The sequence below is a fragment of the Zalophus californianus genome, chromosome 16 (genome assembly GCF_009762305.2).
Source record: "Zalophus californianus isolate mZalCal1 chromosome 16, mZalCal1.pri.v2, whole genome shotgun sequence".
NCBI classification, from domain to species: domain Eukaryota; kingdom Metazoa; phylum Chordata; class Mammalia; order Carnivora; family Otariidae; genus Zalophus; species Zalophus californianus.
The window spans coordinates 41,905,972-41,922,353 of NC_045610.1; the positions used below are offsets into that span (position 1 = coordinate 41,905,972).

The following is a 16,382-nucleotide window of genomic DNA, read 5'->3' on the forward strand; positions in this document are numbered from 1 at the left end:
CTAAATGGGAAGAAGATACCCAAGATGCAGAGTTGTGAGAATTAAATAGGCTGTCGACTTACCTAAAAAGCCTAGCACAAAGTAGGTGCTCAGTGATTATCACCATCGTCATTGCTTATTCTAGCTGGTAATGGGTGTGACATCACTAGACTCTAAATATTGGGGGTAAGCACCCTTGCCCGATTGATCTTCATCTCTCCCTCCATACGCCTAACAGTGCACACTAATAGAAGTCCTATTTTGCGGACTCTTGCAAGGCATAAACGTCAATTTCGAACTGTGTCCCCTCCTAGCGCCCGAAAGAGGAACTACAACCAAGGATGGGGCAGAGCAGCGGAGTCAAAAATTAGCGCGCTTTGCAGCCTTCCTCGCCCTTCCAACCTATGCGGGAGGAGACTCCTTTGCTCCTGCCCACCGCTGAAGCTACTAATAAAGTTTGATTTGAATAAATGAGCACCCAGGGCCTGCTCTCCCCGCGAGAGCTTCTTCCGCCCACAACGGATTTCGAGAGGCGGGGCAAGCTTGAGGGGCGGGACCGGAAGTGAGATCAACACTCCCCGGGGTGAAAGGTTAGCGGAAGTGCCCTTCCTTCCTTTCTACTGTGGGCTCGAGTGGCCGGTGTCGGTGAGTAGAGACTTGGGTAGGATGTTCCAATCCGCCGCCATCCGCGGCCCGGGGGTCTAGTTGCGGGGCGGCGCCGGGCGCTTTCCACTACTCGGTCTCTGGCGGTTTCGTAGCGATCCTGTCCTGCGAGCAGGGCCCGCGGGCGGCCTGGGCCGAGACGGCAGGGAGCGCAGCCTCGGTTTCCGGGCCCACGGCCTCGGCTTGCGCGTTTCTGATCGGCCCCTTCTCCGATCTCTGCAGAGATGGGCAAGTTCATGAAACCCGGGAAGGTGGTGCTGGTCCTGGCCGGACGCTACTCCGGACGCAAAGCGGTCATCGTGAAGGTACCAGCCTCGCGAGCCTCTCCTGCGCCCTTGCATCTCAGGAACTGGGCGGTTTCGGAGGCCCTGCAAGCTCGGAGTTCAAGAGCTAGCTTGGGGGGCATTCGTCGCTGAGCATTGTGGGTGGGGGTCAATGCGGGAGGGCTTTTGAGAGAGGAAGGTGCAAAGTAAAAACAAAGGTGAGTGGAATTGGGCGCCTAACACATAAGGGGTCCTCTACCGAGGAGGTTTTAAAAAATAATAGTGTCCAGCGTTTATCGCGCGCTCGCTTGGTGTCTGGCACCGCCTTACAGGTGTTGGTCACGTCCGGTTCTTGAAGTCTTCGTAGGGGATTCCTTTCTAGTGCTAACGTGCAGAGACGTTAAGTAATTCAACTGAGGTAAAAACGTTAAGTGCTGCGGCTGGGAGTCTGTAAAAAGAGAAGTTGTTTCCCCTCCAAATGCTCACTTAGCATGTTCTAGCCCTTCACCTTTGGCCTTCTACCTAGGTTTTGTAGCCTCTGGTGAGAGCCCCCTAAGCTCTGGCCACACACCTGCTTCTGGCTGTGGTGGGGCCGCGGGGCACCCTTTGTTGCCCTACCCCCCTCAATCTGAGACTGGTTTCTGGAACTAGACCACCAGTTTTGGAGTCCTGCCTCTATCCCTCACTAGCAGTGCCAGTCGTAGGGGAAGTTAAGTAGAGTGCTAAGCACCAGTGCTTGATACAAAGCAAGCATTCCGTTGATGTTGATATCGATCCTTTTAGATCTCTTCCCACCCAGGAACCTTTTCAGATCCTTGTGGGAATTAATACAACCCTTCCCTATTACTCTTTGTGCGATTTAGCATAGCACTCAAGAGTGTCTGCCTTGTGTGGTTTTTCCTATAGTGGGTCTCAGACCTGGCAGTGGGGGTGTTCCTGTTATACATGCCCTACATCTATCTAGCACAGGGCCTAAATAGGCCCTCAGTCAATGACATGTGATTCTTGCTCGTTCAGAACATTGATGATGGCACCTCAGACCGTCCCTACAGCCATGCTCTGGTGGCTGGAATTGACCGCTATCCACGCAAAGTGACAGCTGCCATGGGCAAGAAGAAAATCGCCAAGAGGTCAAAGATCAAGTCTTTTGTGAAAGTTTATAATTACAATCACCTCATGCCCACAAGGTGAGCATTTCAAGAATGGCAGTGAGGATTCCTGGATGGCTCAGTCGGTTAAGTGTCTGCCTTCAGCTCAGGTCATGATCCCAGGGTCCTGGGATCAAGTCCCACAACTGGTTCCTTGCTCAGCAGGGAGTCTTTTTTTACCTCTCACTCTCCCTCTTTGTGCTCGCGTGCATGCATGCGCTCTCTCTTGCTCTCTCAAAATCTTTTTTTAAAAAAGGAATGGGAATGAAAGGGACTTCCTTTTCACCCCTCTCTGCCCTGCTGAATTAGGCAACCTTGCAGCTATTCTAGTGTGTCACTTACAGAGTGGTGGTGGTTTCCAGTGTTGCCTCTTTGGTCCAGCGTGGAGCTGTGTTCTACCATTTTCTGTAGTGACTTCCCTGAGTTGGCCAAGCAGGATGGAAAATCTCTTCCAAGCCTGCACTTTATCTGTCTCCTCACCTGAAAATTCTCCAAGTGTTGGGTAAAGATCGTTTCATTTGTTTGCATTCAGAGTGAACATGGGCACGGGATCTGGCCTGCTCTCTGCCACTCTTCCACTTTCCAGGATAGTTGTTGAAGGCTTTCCAAAATGGTAGATAAAGGCAGCAAGCCCCCCACCAACGAATTCCACTGGGCTGCCATGCCCTTAAGTTCCTCGCCTTCCGCAGTATTGTGCGCCATACACACTATCTTGGTGCATAGGTTATACAGAAATACAATGGTTGAGAGTCCTGAACAATGGTTAGCCAAACCCAGCAGTGTGTGTCTTACAGTTTGCCGCTGGGGGCCACATGTTTACTCTCAAAGATGTCTTTTTTTTTTTCCCCTCAAAGATGTCTTAAAAGAGCAAAGCTGTTTCTCAGGTGCCGGGAAGCAGTGAGACCTCAGCAGCTAGCCGCCCAGCTTCTGCACTGTCAGCAATGAGGCTGCCCCTTCCCAGGCACAGCTTGAACAACACTAAATAAAATGACTCCAAATAGAAAGCTAGCCAACCACCATGATGATAGTGAAGGAGATGTAATAAAGTAACAGTCCTTAGCTAGAGAAATAGTCACTGTGGAAAGTCGAGAATGAAATGTGAAGTATTTCCATGGTTTGGGTCCATGTAAAGGAGTCCTTTTAAATTGGTAATGTCCAAAAAATATTATGGGGACTTTGGCACAGCTTCTGTGGGTTGCTCCTATGGAGACAGACCCTGACACCCCAGTGTCACACCCAGGAGTCCTTGGGCTGTGTGAAGGGCCCTGGCAGTGTGTGGGCTGATCTTACATCCCCACCGTTGTTCCCAGGTACTCTGTGGATATCCCCTTGGACAAGACTGTTGTCAACAAGGATGTCTTCAGAGACCCTGCTCTTAAACGAAAGGCCCGACGAGAGGCTAAGGTCAAGTTCGAGGAGAGGTAAATAGACTTTGGTGGTGGCCCTATTCTCCATGAAGGGAATTTGGTTTCACTGTTCTTCTCAATGGTGTCCTTTTTTCCCTTTAGGTACAAGACCGGCAAGAACAAGTGGTTCTTCCAGAAGCTGCGGTTTTAGATTTGTTTGGTTTCAGTCATTAAAAATACCAAAAAAAAAAAAAAATCCCTGTCTGCCTGTGGCATGTATTATTAGACTGGGAAGGAAGAACATTGATGTGATGAGACATTGGGTGGTGGGTGAGAGGCTGTGGGAGAATATATAAAATAATGCTTTTGTGAGACTTAGACTACTTCCATCCTCAGCCGAGCATCCTTTCATCTTTTGGATGCCCTGGGTGGGCAAGGTGTGATCTACTGAACTGTTTCCCAAAAAAGGAGTACTCCTGACATTCACAGGTGTAGAGTAGAACCTGGGCCACCCTGTTCCCCCTGCCCCCCATTGGGAACACCCACAGGCCCCACTCAGTGGGCACTGGCTACTTTGGATCGAGAGCCACCAATCTGAGGATCTCAAACCAACTTCAAAGTGCCATAGTCCCACTGAGATTTAGTACGTCAGAATTTCCGGGAAGTTACCTGCTGATACCGGTGCTGCCCTGATGAGGCCCACCCTGGCAAGCTGCTCCCTATGACAGGTGGGGGCTGAGGAAGGCCTGAGCCCCAGAAGAGCCATTCCTAGTGAGATCAGAAGAGGTCCCCAAATGGCCTGGCTAGCAGAGACCTGCAAGAAAAGGTGTGATTCACGGGGCACCTGGGTGGCTCAGTCGTTAAGCTCAGGTCATGATCCCGGGGTCCTGGGATCGAGCCCCACGTAGGGCTCCCTGCTCAGGCGGGAAGCCTGCTTCTCCCTCTCCCACTCCTGCTTGTGTTCCCTCTCGCTGTGTCTCTCAAATCTTTTTTAAAAAATAGAAAAGGTGTGATTCAAGGGTCTTGGGTACAGTTGTGTCACCAGCTGTTGCAGGAAAGATATTTGGCCCCTCTGGCATTTTACCTTTCACTGGGTACCTTTGACCCTGCCCTACTGGTGAAATAGGCGCTCTGTCCGGCTGAGCTGGTTCTAAGTCCCTGGATGGAAGTAGGAGTCAAACAGGTGTATTCCCCAAGCACTGCGCTTGGCATACATCCACCTGGGGTATGGGGGAAGGGCTAGGTCTGTGAATTACTCGAAAAATTCTGGACTGGATGGCCTGGGTATTAGGAAAACAAATCTATTGTGCACTGTGTCCTGTGTGTTTTCATTTGATTCCTCACCCTTAAGTATTGGGCATCCCTTGAGACAAGACTCCTAAGTAGCTTGCCTACTCAGTCACAAATGGAAGATTTAAACCGGCTGCCTAGAAACTGACAAGTTCTCTCCACTCTGCCTCAAGGCCCAAGTTCAAATACTGTTCCAGCCAGGTTTGAATACATGCTTGACTTAACAGTATGACTTTGAGCAAGGTTCTATACTTCGCTGCCTCAGACGTTCAGAATTTCATCTGTAAAATGGTAAAAGCAACTTTGTGGGGTTGTTTGGAAGATGAGTTAACTTACGTGAAGCAGATCCAATATTGGGCACAGAAGAGCTCTCCAGAAATGGCTATTAGCATGGCTTTGTGACCTTGGAGAGGCTTTAACAGTCTTGGTTGCATTTCTCACTCAATCTTAGTCTGCGTGTCCGGCATCTTTCTAGGCTCCAGGGAAATACATATATGTATGTGTGTGTATATATATATATATATATATATATATATATATATATATATATATATATATATATATATATATATATATACATTTTTTTTTTTAAGATTGTATGTATTTGACAGAGAAAGACACAGTGAGAGAGGGAACACAAGCAGGGGGAGTGGGAGAGGGAGAAGCAGGCTTCCCGCAGAGCAGGGAGCCCAATGCGGGGCTCAATCCCAGGACCCTAGGATCATGACCTGAGCCGAGGGCCGACACTTAACGACTGAGCCACCCAGGCGTCCCTCCGGGGAAATATCTTTAACAGCAGACAAAATTCTACCAACGGGCTTGTACTGGGATTAGTAGGCTGGGAATCAGTGGTTGATTGGGGCCCACATTCTGTCTGCTGTTATTTGTGGGTGGCTTCCTCTCAGGCCTCCAGTGGGTGAAGTGAACTTACAAGCCCAGAAGGGCTCCTCCCAGGGGTGGGGAAACCAGCTGGGGCGTGTAAACAACGGCCAGGGTTTTGCTGAAATGAAAGTGGAAGTGTATCTCAGGCCCAGCTTGGTGAGGAAAAAGACACCTCCGAAGGCACGAGCAAGAGTTCAGTTACAGGGGACACTGGCACTTTGTGCCCAGCTCTGAAGCCTCAGCTCCTGTCAACCGGACCCAGGCCCGTGTCAGTGATGAATGATGATGCCGTAAGTGAGGAGGAGAGTGTTGGGGGATGGGGGGGAAGCAGAGGAGCATTCCTCTTGGCTGGGCATCTGCAGTTATCTCAGGGTCTGGTGGCCAAGCCTCTCTGCCCGTCTCTCAGACCTGCTAAACTTCTGGGGAGAAACAAATGGCTGGGATTACCTGTCCCCTAACCCACTGCCTCAGAGACAATTTTGTAACCTTCACCTCAAGAGCTCATGAATTCCTTGTGTGAATGCGTTTTTCTGAGAGAATTCAGTTCTCATTAGATACTTAAAGGGTTCTGTGACCCAAAAAGTTTGACTCGTTCACACCTTTATCTCCTAAGATCTTGCCCAACAAACTTGCCCTCCTTATATTTCACCCTAGAGTTGAAATGGATAGTTTCTCGCCTTACAGTTCATTTGAACTGAACCCTGGGCCCTCTTCCGGGTCGCAGGAAGACCTGTTCCTCCTCCAAGAGCTCACCTGACCCCTGCCTGCTGTAGTCTTTCCCTTCCTGACCTGTGAATGCCCCGACTCCTGCTAGACTAAGACTGGTCCCCTGTCTAGCCTGTTGACCCTTGATCCCTAGACATGCCAGCACTGTGCCTGGGTTGCAGTCGGCACTCAATAAACAGCTGTGGAATGAATGAATCTCCTCCCCTCTCCAGCTTCTTCAGTCTTTCCCTCCCTGCTACTCCCCTATCATAAATACACAAATGTCTTGCCTGGGAATTTTTCATTCATCTCACAAATGTAAGAAAGATCACAGGCTCAGGGAGCCCGGCTGGCTCAGTCGTTGGAACTGAGTGACTCCTGATCTTGGGGCTGTGAGTTCAAGCCCCACACTGGGTGTAGAGATTACTTAGAAAAAAAAGAAAATTAGGGACGCCTGAGTGGCTCAGTTGGTTAAGCGTCTACCTTCTGCTCAGGTCATGGTCCCGGGGTCCTGGGACTGAGTCCCGAATTGGGCTCCCTGCTCCGCAGGCAGCCTGCTTCTCCCTCTACCTGCTTGCTGCTCTCCCTGCTTTCTCTCTCTGTCTCTGACAAATAAATGAAATCTTAAAAAAAAAATTAAAGCAGATAATCCATAAATCCATACAATAAAAACTTAGCACACTGCTTGGCACCTACTAAGCGTACAATATGTGTTATTATTAATGTTACTGCCAACCTTTCAGAACCCCAGTTCCCCAAGATTATCTTGATTCACCCCCATCTTCTACCTCTGCCAAAACTACTCCCTTGAACAGCCTTTACATATTGAAAGGTGGGTTCAGGAAACTCTTCTTTTAATCACCCTAAATTCATTATTGAGAGAGAATCTCTTAATATTTTGGGGGATGCCTGCGTGGCTCGGTCTGTTGAGGGTCCTGGGATTGAGTCCCTTTAGGGGCTCCTTGCTCAACGGGGAGCCTGCTTCTCCTTCTGTCTGCCACTCTCCCTGCTTGTTCGTGCTTGCTCTCTCTGACAAAATCTTTTTTAAAAAAGAACATATTGGTGTCTACCCAGAGTTTCTTATGCTTTTTTATTTTTTTCTAAGATTTTTTTTTTAAGGTAATCTCTACACCCAATGTGGGGCTCCAACTCATGACCCCAGATCAAGATTCATACGCTCTTCCAAGACTGAACCAGTCAAGCACCCCCATGCATTGTTTTTAAAGACTTTTTATTTATTTATTTGAGAGAGAGAGAGAATGAGAGAGAGCACGAGAGGGAAGAGGGTCAGAGGGAGAAGCCGACTCCCCGCTGAGCAGGGAGCCCGATGTGGGACTTGATCCCGGGACTCCAGGATCATGACCTGAGCCGAAGGCAGTCGCTTAACCAACTGAGCCACCCAGGCGCCCCCCATGCATTTTTATGTGTTAATAAAGATCCTTATGAAATAAAACTTTTTAAATCAACAGCATAGAGATCCTACTTTCTATACAGTTTTGTATCTTGCTTTTTTGGCTTCTTGTGAGCATTTTTTTTTTTTAAAGATTTTATTCATTTATTTGACAGAGACAGAGAGAGGGAACACAAGCAGGGGGAGTGGGAGAGGGAAAAGGAGCCTCCCCACGGAGCAGGGAGCCCGATGTGGGGCTCGATCCCAGGACTCTGAGATCATGACCTGAGCCGAAGGCAGACGCTCAACCAGCTGAGACACCCAGGCGCCCTGTGAGCATTTTTTCATATCGTTAAATGTTCTGTGTCTTTTAATTGCTACATGATATATTTATTTTTAATTGCTACATGATATATTTATTTAGCTATTCCTCTATTTTTTTAAGTATTTTATTTATTTATTTATTTGACAGAACAGAAAGAGAGAGAGCACAAGCAGGGGGAACAGCAGGCAGAGGAAGAAGCAGCCTCCCCGCTGAGCAGGGAGCCCGATGTGGGGCTTGATCCCAGGACCCTGGGATCAGGACCTGAGCTGAAGGCAGACACTCAGCTACTGAGCCACCCACACGCCTCTAGCTATTCCTCTATGGTTGGATATGTAGATTTCTTTTTGTCTGTTTTGTTGTTTTGTTTTTATTTTATTGTTTTGCTTTTGTTTGCTTTTTTTAAGATTTTATTTATTTATTTGTCAGAGAGAGAGATTGAGAGAAAGGGAACACAAGCAGGGGGAGGGAGAAGCAGGCTCCCCACTGAGCAGGGAGCCCGATGGGGGGCTCGATCCCTGGACTCTAGGATCATGACCTGAGCTGAAGGCAGACGCTTAACCGACTGAGCCACCTAAGCCTCCCTGTTTTGTTTTGTTTTTAATGTAAACTCTACCCCAATGTGGAGCTCGAACTCAGACTCTGAGATCAAGAGCCACATGCTTTACCATCCAAGCCACCCAGGCACCCCTCTTTTTGTCTGTTTTAAATAAAACCACAATAATAATCTTTGTACATGAACTTCTGGCCATTTCCTTGTAAGTAGGACTGTTTTTTTTGTCACTCAGTCTCGGTGGTCATTCTCATTCCTCATCTTAGTTAGCCTGATAGCAGCGTTTGGCACAGCTGCTGGCTCCTGCTCCTTGAAACCCGTCTTCACACTCCTGTTCTCCCTCTAGGTTCACTGACCCCCTCCTCTGCATCCTCCTTGGCTGGTGCTTCTTTGTTCCCTGACCTCTTAGTGGTGGGTACCCCCAGAAATCAGCCCTTGAACTTCTCTCTGTTTGCACCTCCCTCCCTGTTGCTCTCATGTAGTTGTAAGACTTTCTTGTGATCTTACTTAGTTTTGTGACTCTTATCTCCCCCACGTGAATAATCCCCAAATGTATACTTCCGGCATGGACATCTTCCCTGAATACTAGATCCCTAGAGGCAACTGCTACCCTCTGTCTCTACTGACATGTCAAATAGGCACTTCATATCTAATGTGTTCAAAATAAACCCTTCATTTTCTGCCTTAAATCTCTTCCATCCAGTCTTCCCCATCTCAGAAAATGGCTCTCCTTCCCTCCAGTTGCTCAGGCCAAAAAGCTTAGAGTCATCCCAGACTCCTCTCTTCCACACTCTATTTCCGATCCATTGGCAACTTCAACCAACCTAGACTCCACTGCCCCTCACCACCTCCATTAATCCTGCCTGGTCCAAGCCACCAACATGGCTCTCCTGGACGCTGTAATGGCCTCCTTGGAGGTCTCCCTGCTTGTGCCCTTTCCCCATATCGGTCTAGTCACACAACAGCCAACTCATCCTGTCTGTGGCTTCCCACTCCTCATTGTGTAAAAGGCCCTGCATGGTCCCAACCCGTTTCCTCCTCTGTGACTTCCTCTCTAGCCACCGTCCCCACAATTCCTCTGCTCAGCTTCACTGGCTTCCTTGCTATTCCTCAGATCTGCCTGACAAACTCCCACCTCAGGGCCTTTGTGCTTGTTGTCCCCTGCATAGAACTTTCCCCCATGTGTACACATGGCTTGCTCCTGCACCTCCTTCAAGTAAATGATGCGGTATCATCTCGGCAAGGCCCACTCTGATCACCCCATTTAAAATGTACTCCAACATTCTCTATCCTCCCCCTGCTTGGTTTTTGTCCACAACACTAACCCCACTAGCATACTGCAGATTTTATTTATTCTGTTTATTGTCTGGCTCATCCTCTAGAATATAAACTCCACAAGGAGGTTTTGTCTGTTTTGTTCACCACTATGTTTCCAGAGCCTAGAGCAGTGCCTGGCATTTGGTAGAAGCTTGGTAGCTAATTGTTGAATGACTGAATGAGAAAACAGATGAGCCGTGGACTTCTTATAGCCTCCTTCCCTTGAAGCACTGCTTCATCCCTCCTCCTCCTCTGTGTCTCTGACAGTCCCCAGTCCCGGCCCTGGCACCACCTTATCTTTGGCCAGCCCTTCTTCTTCTTCTTCTTCTTTTTTTCTCTGCCATTCCTTTTGTCTCCCCTGACCCCTGACTAGGTATCCTCAAAGATTACATTTTTCAAGGCTCTGTTCGTCAAAGTGTTCTTCCTTCTTTTTGGCTTCTTCCATCACCACATGCTGTTCCAACCCAGAGTCCTTTCCACCAAGTCCTGTCCCTGACCCCATGTGTCTTCAACGGCCTTGGGTTTGACTTACTTTGGCCCATTAATTAACCCTGAGAAATTTCAGGTTCCTCATCTATAAAATGAGGATTAATAGGGGTGCCTGAGTGGCTTAGCCAGTTAAGCATCTGACTCGCGATTTTGGCCCAGGTCGTGATCTCAGGATTGTGGGATCAAGTCCCACAGGGGTCTCCACGCTCAGCACAGAGTCTGCTTGAGATTTTCTCTCTCCCTCTCCCTCTGTCCCTCCCCTGGCTCACACACTCGCCCTCTCTCTTTCTCTCTCAAATAAATAAATCTTTTTAAAAAATAAAAGGATTAATACAATAGAAAGCATTCAACATAGCACGCATTATGCGCCAGGTACCGTTGTTTCCAACAAAATTATATATAGGTGGAAATTGCTATTGTGCCCATTTTACAGATGAGGAAACCAAGGCACAGAGAGTTCAGTAACTTGCTCATTGCCTTGCAGGACTAAGAGGAGCTGGATGTAAGCTCCAGAGGCTTGGTTCCAGAGTTTGTGCTTTTTACTGTTAGGCTGAACGGCCTCCAGTACCCCTATGATGAACATAGATAGCATGAGATTTTATCTTCTGGGGTGGTTAGGTTGTAAAGTTGGCAAGTAAGGCAGAAGCATGTAGGTAGTCAAAATTAACCTTAAATCATTAACTCACCCCTAGAGTATCCAGAATTTACAGTCTGTCAATGAGCTCCACAGGGAAAGGATTGCAATTTTTTTTTCAGCAGAGTGGCAGATGCACCCTGGCTTGCATTTAGGAGACCATGTTTTCACGTATGTGTAGTCAAATTCACGTAAGTGACTACGATCAGCCTGTGTTGTCCTTCAGAGGGTCCTATAAGAGAGAAGTTTCAGCTGGGAGCTCGAAACAGGGGGCAGTTTTATGATACTTAAATGATACTTAAATGGAGATGGGGTCCAACTGTGCCCAGCACCTAGCAGGCCCCCAATAACCACTGGCTCACCTCCTTGCCTGTTGGGTCCCTGGCTTTCTACCAAACTCTTGACACCCAGGTCTACAATCTTGGCATCATCTCTCCAGTTTGTCCCCTCTGTCTCCTTAATATAAACATCCACAGAGTCCTGGAGCTTTCCTCATGAAATGTGCTTACCCGCGCATGTCCACTGCCAGAGGCCCAGCTCAGCTCCTGCCATGTCAGTGGGAATTAGAACCTCAGAGTCTCACTCCTTCATCAGTGGGATGAACCCCGCTGCTTGGGTTCATCCTGCCATGGCTTGCCAAGACGCTTCTTAAACACTGTGCCCAGCACCTCACCGCCCCCATCAGAAATCTTCACTAGTTCCCCATCTCCTACTGATACCTGGTCTGAACTCCCCTGCTTGAATGGTTCTTTTTAAAATTCTATATTTGTTGGGGTGCCTGGGTGGCTCAGTTGGTTGAGCGACCGAGTCTTGATTTTGGCTCAGATCGTGATCTCAGGGTCATGAGATCAAGCCCCACGTTGGGCTCCACACTCAGTGCAGAGCCTGCTTGAGATTCTTTCCCCCTCCCTCTCCCTCCCACTCTGCCCCTCCCCCCTTCTCATGCTTGCTTTCATTCTCTCTCTCACATAAATAAATAAAATACAATTTTTTAAAAAAATTTTAAAGGATTTTATTTATTCATTTGAGACACAGAGAGAAGAGAAAGCATGAGCAGGGAGAGAGGCAGAGGGAGAGGGAGAAGCAGGCTCCTTGCTGAGCCAGGAGCCTGATATGGGGCTCGATCCCAGGACCCTGGGATCATGACCTGAGCCGAAGGCAGATGCTTAACCATTTGAGCCACCCAGGTGCCCTACAATCTTTTTTTTTTTTTTAAGATTTTATTTATTTATTTGAGAAAGAGAGAATGAAAGACAGCACAAGAGGGAAGAGGGTCAGAGGGAGAAGCAGACTCCCCGCTGAGCAGGGAGCCCGATGTGGGACTCGATTCCGGGACTCCAGGATCATGACCTGAGCCGAAGGCAGTCACTTAACCAACTGAGCCACCCAGGTGCCCCCTACAATCTTTTTTTAAAAATGGGAAGATATAGGATACTGGAACCACATTCCTACGTGAGAACATCTTGGTTGGAGCTGAGAAGAGGCTTCCACTTTAGTGGGGGACATGCTCTCTCCAGTTTGTGAGTCCCTAGCATTCCCTATCATCTACAGTGACTCCTGGACTCACTGATGTCATCTAACCAGCCCTTAAAGGCACCTTCTCTGTAGAAATATAAAGAACTGGGTACCTTTCTCACTACTCATAAACCAGCATTATTTTGTCAAGCCCTAGCTTTCCTCTGCTTAAAAACAGAGTGAACTCACACTGAATGTCTTCAGTGCCCTCTGTAATATGCTCCCATTCTGTCATTCATTCACTGCAGACATTCATTCCTTCAACACACATTGACTGAATGCCCGTTTTGCGCCAGGGACTCTGCTGAACACGGGGGTACAGAGATGACTAGGACAGAGTCCCGCCTTCCCAAGTGAGCTCACGCTTCTTTGAGCTGACCTTATTTATCAGGCTTCCCAACCACAGAGTGAACCCTGCCAGCTAACGTCTATTCCATCCCACAAACAAAGGTGCATTTGTTCGTATCCCTGGTGTCATTCCCTTGCCCATGTTGTCACTCTCTGTCTCTGGACTTGCTCCAAATCATACCCAGCCTGAAAGGCCGCTTAGGACAGTGGAAAGAGTGGCAGTCAAGGGACAGGCTGGGGGGCACCTGGGTGGCTCAGTCGTTAAGCGTCTGCCTTCGGCTCAGGTCATGGTCCCAGGGTCCTGGGATCGAGCCCCGCATCCGGCTCCCTGCTCAGCGGGAAGCCTGCTTCTCCCTCTCCCACTCCCCCTGCTTGTGTTCTTTCTCGCTCGCTGTGTCTCTCTCTGTCAAAAAGATAAATAAAATCTTTAAAAAGGGGGGGGGACAAGCTGGGAGATGTGGGGTAGACTGCTCCCCCACTCTGGGCTTGACTTCTGTTTTTGGAGGGGAGCTTGATTTCTTCACTGGAAAGCACAGATCAGCAGTCTGGAGTCAGCCTGCATAGTGCCAAATGCCTTTGGGCAAGTCACTTCATCTCTCTGAGCTTCGGTTTCCTCGTCTGTAAAATAAGATTAAGAGGGAATTTATCTCATAGGGTTGTTTCAAGAGTGGAGTGATACAATCCGTATCAAAAGCTTGGCACAGTGCCTGACACACAGTAAGTGCTGCATAAATGTTAGCTAATGGGGCGCCTGGGTGGCTCAGTTGGTTGGGCGACTGCCTTCGGCTCAGGTCATGATCCTGGAGTCCCTGGATCAAGTCCCACATCGGGCTCCCCGCTCGGCGGAGAGTCTGCTTCTCCCTCTGACCCTCCCCTCTCTCATGTGCTCTCTCTCATTCTCTCTGTCTCAAATACATAAAAAAAAAAAAAAAATGTTAGCTAATAGTATGACGTTTTGCCACTCTAAACCCCCACTCCTTCTGGAGGCCTCCCTAGTGACGGGAAGCCCTATGGGGCGACGGCCCCTCCTCCATACTCCCGACGTCCTCCACGGTCCGTCGTGGGAGGGCACACTCTGTCTTGGGTGCCGTTCCCTCCGGGCCCGAGGTCTGGCCTCTTGTCTCTGTGTCTCCCTGGGTCCGTGCCCAGCGCCCCGCAGCAGGAGCTCAGTGTTTGTTAAAAGCAAGGTCTCCTATAAAGAGCAGCTGTGGCTGCTGCCAGGGCCCCTCGTGCGCCCCCCAGCGAGCGGCCAGGCCCCCAGGGATGAGGAGAGCAGGCCAGGACCCGCCCGGGGCAGGGGAAAGGGGCTGGGCTGTGCCGGAGCTGAGCATCAGCTCTGCTGTGGGAGAGTCCACAACAGGATACCCTTCCCCTGGGCTCCCTCTCAGGGAAGGCAGGTGGATGTGTGCTCATTTCCCCCCTGCTCTAATAGGCCCTCAGTGCCCTCCGGGAGGAGCAGGCCACACTGAAGAGCAGGCTGCAGGAGCTGCGGCGGCAGAGGGAGCTCAGGGCCCTACCCTACGACCAGGTAAGCTGGGAGAGGGCTGTGGCCCGGTAGGAAGAACTAGAAGTCAGTTTCCCTCCTGGCTCTGCCGCTTCCTTGCTCTGTGACCTCGAGCGTGTGACTTGAACTCTCTGGACCTGTTTTCTCATCTGTAAAGTGGAGCTACCAAACTTGCAGGGCTGTGTGAGGACAACCTAAGATCTTGGGTCTAAAATGCCAGTCTAGGCTTGACCTACGTTCATCCGCTCCTTTCAATAAATGTATTCATCCTGGGGCGCCTGGGTGGCTCAGTCGTTAAGCATCTGCCTTCGGCTCAAGTCATGACCCCAGGGTCCTGGGATGGAGCCCCGCATCCGGCTCCCTGCTCGGCGGGAAGCCTGCTTCTCCCTCTCCCACTCCCCCTGCTTGTGTTCCCGCTCTCACTGTGTCTCTCTCTGTCGTATAAATAAATAAAATCTTTAATAAATAAATAAATAAATAAATAAATAAATAAATAAATAAATGTATTCGTCCCCGGCATCGAACACTTTCCTCCTGGGGACCGGGGTGGGGCCTCTCCCACCCTTGAAGGCTGCATCAGCCTCCCCTCCCCCACCTCCAGGTCCCATTCCAGGCACCTGCGGTCCCCTTGGTGTTCCAAGGAAACACTCAGCAGGGCCAGGAAGCACCCAAGTGGTTGGTTTCCAAAGTGCGGATCTACTACCCTCTGTCTGGAGGCTCTGCTCTAGTCACCTTCGATGACCCCAAGGGTAAGTCCTCTGAGAGAGGCCCCGGGAGGGAGGCTGGGAGGCTTCCTGGCACTGACCATACTCGCCCCCCTAACCGGCCCCCCCCCTCCCCCCAGTGGCTGAGAGGGTGTTGCAACAAAAGGAGCATGAGATCCACATAGAGGAATGCCGGCTGCGGGTGCAAGTGCGGGCTGTGGAGCTGCCCGTGGTGACCACCGTCCAGGTGACAGAGTGGCAGCATCCTGGGACACGCAGGGGCTGCCGTGCACTTGGGCCCCAGGCAGCGGGGCCGGACCTCTCCTTCTTGTCTGCCCCTAGGTGTCCACTCAGGTAAGCAGGCACAGCGTGCTGGTCAGTGGGTTTCCTGCCGGGCTCGGGCTGAGTGAGGAGGAGCTGCTGGACAAGCTGGAGATCTTCTTTGGCAAGACCAGGAACGGGGGTGGTGATGTGAAGACTCGGGAGCTGCTGCGAGGGGGTGTCGTGCTGGGTTTCACTAAGGACGCAGGTGAGGGCCCCGCCCACAAGATTGGGGCTGATTGAGGCCTCAGGCCCCAGGAGAGCAGGGCGCTTGATGCTAGAAGTCCATCCCTCTCTCTTCCCCCAGTGGCCCAGTACCTGTGCCGGGTTGGCCAGTTCACAGTGCCACTGGGCAGGCGAAAGTGCCCTTTGAGAGTCTCTCCCTACCTCAGTGGGGAGATCCAGAAGGCTGAGGTAAGTGGGAAGGTTACTCAGGGGCTGGGTGAGGCGCCTGCCTGCCTGCCTGCCAGAAACTTGCCCAAGGATCAGGGTCCCCAAACCCCACTGCCCTCCCCCTTGCCAGCTTCTCTGGCCTCCTCGCCCCCTTCCCTACCCCCAGGGGCACCACCTGCCCCCAGTCCCTGACTCCCAGGAGCCTTTGCCCATCGCCTGGCTCCTTTTCCAGATCGCGTTCTGGCCGGTGCCCCAGTCAGTGCTGGTGCTCAACATTCCTGATGTCCTGGATGGCCCGGAGCTGCAGGACATCCTGGAGATCCACTTCCAGAAGCCCTCCCGTGGAGGTGGGGAGGTGGAGGCCCTGAGAGTCGTGCCCCCTGGACAGCGGGGCCTGGCGGTCTTCACTGCCACATCGGGCTAAGAGCCTGCCCTCCTCTGCGCCCACACCCATCTGCCAAGCCTCTCGAACCAGACTGGAGCGGGGTGCACGGGTGCAAGAGATCGTGCAGGTCGACAGTGGCAGGGATTATGGGTTGTGAAATGCTGCCCAAGAACAATAAAAGTGGCGTGATCTTCTCATTTCACTTCCTAAAAGGAAACTTGATTTGAGCGT

General features: G+C 50.5%; 2 protein-coding genes across 3 annotated transcripts; both read left to right on the plus strand.

Moving 5' to 3' along the window:
- The first annotated feature begins 546 nt into the window (after positions 1–546).
- On the plus strand, positions 547–3,655 carry RPL27 (ribosomal protein L27). Its single transcript, XM_027568189.1, has 5 exons — positions 547–624; positions 865–947; positions 1,923–2,092; positions 3,364–3,474; positions 3,562–3,655. Exons 2-5 carry the CDS (start codon positions 867–869, stop codon positions 3,608–3,610), a joined length of 411 nt encoding a protein of 136 aa, XP_027423990.1. The 5' UTR covers positions 547–624; positions 865–866; the 3' UTR covers positions 3,611–3,655.
- A 2,024-nt stretch (positions 3,656–5,679) lies between these two features.
- On the plus strand, positions 5,680–16,345 carry IFI35 (interferon induced protein 35). 2 transcript variants are annotated; one of them, XM_027567579.1, is made up of 7 exons: positions 5,680–5,861; positions 14,277–14,372; positions 14,950–15,097; positions 15,193–15,299; positions 15,395–15,581; positions 15,681–15,787; positions 15,999–16,345. In XM_027567579.1, exons 1-7 carry the CDS (start codon positions 5,847–5,849, stop codon positions 16,188–16,190), a joined length of 852 nt encoding a protein of 283 aa, XP_027423380.1. In that variant the 5' UTR covers positions 5,680–5,846; the 3' UTR covers positions 16,191–16,345. The 2 variants fall into 2 exon arrangements, with proteins under 2 accessions (XP_027423380.1, XP_027423381.1); XM_027567580.1 differs by lacking the exon at positions 14,277–14,372.
- The last annotated feature ends 37 nt before the right edge of the window (positions 16,346–16,382 follow it).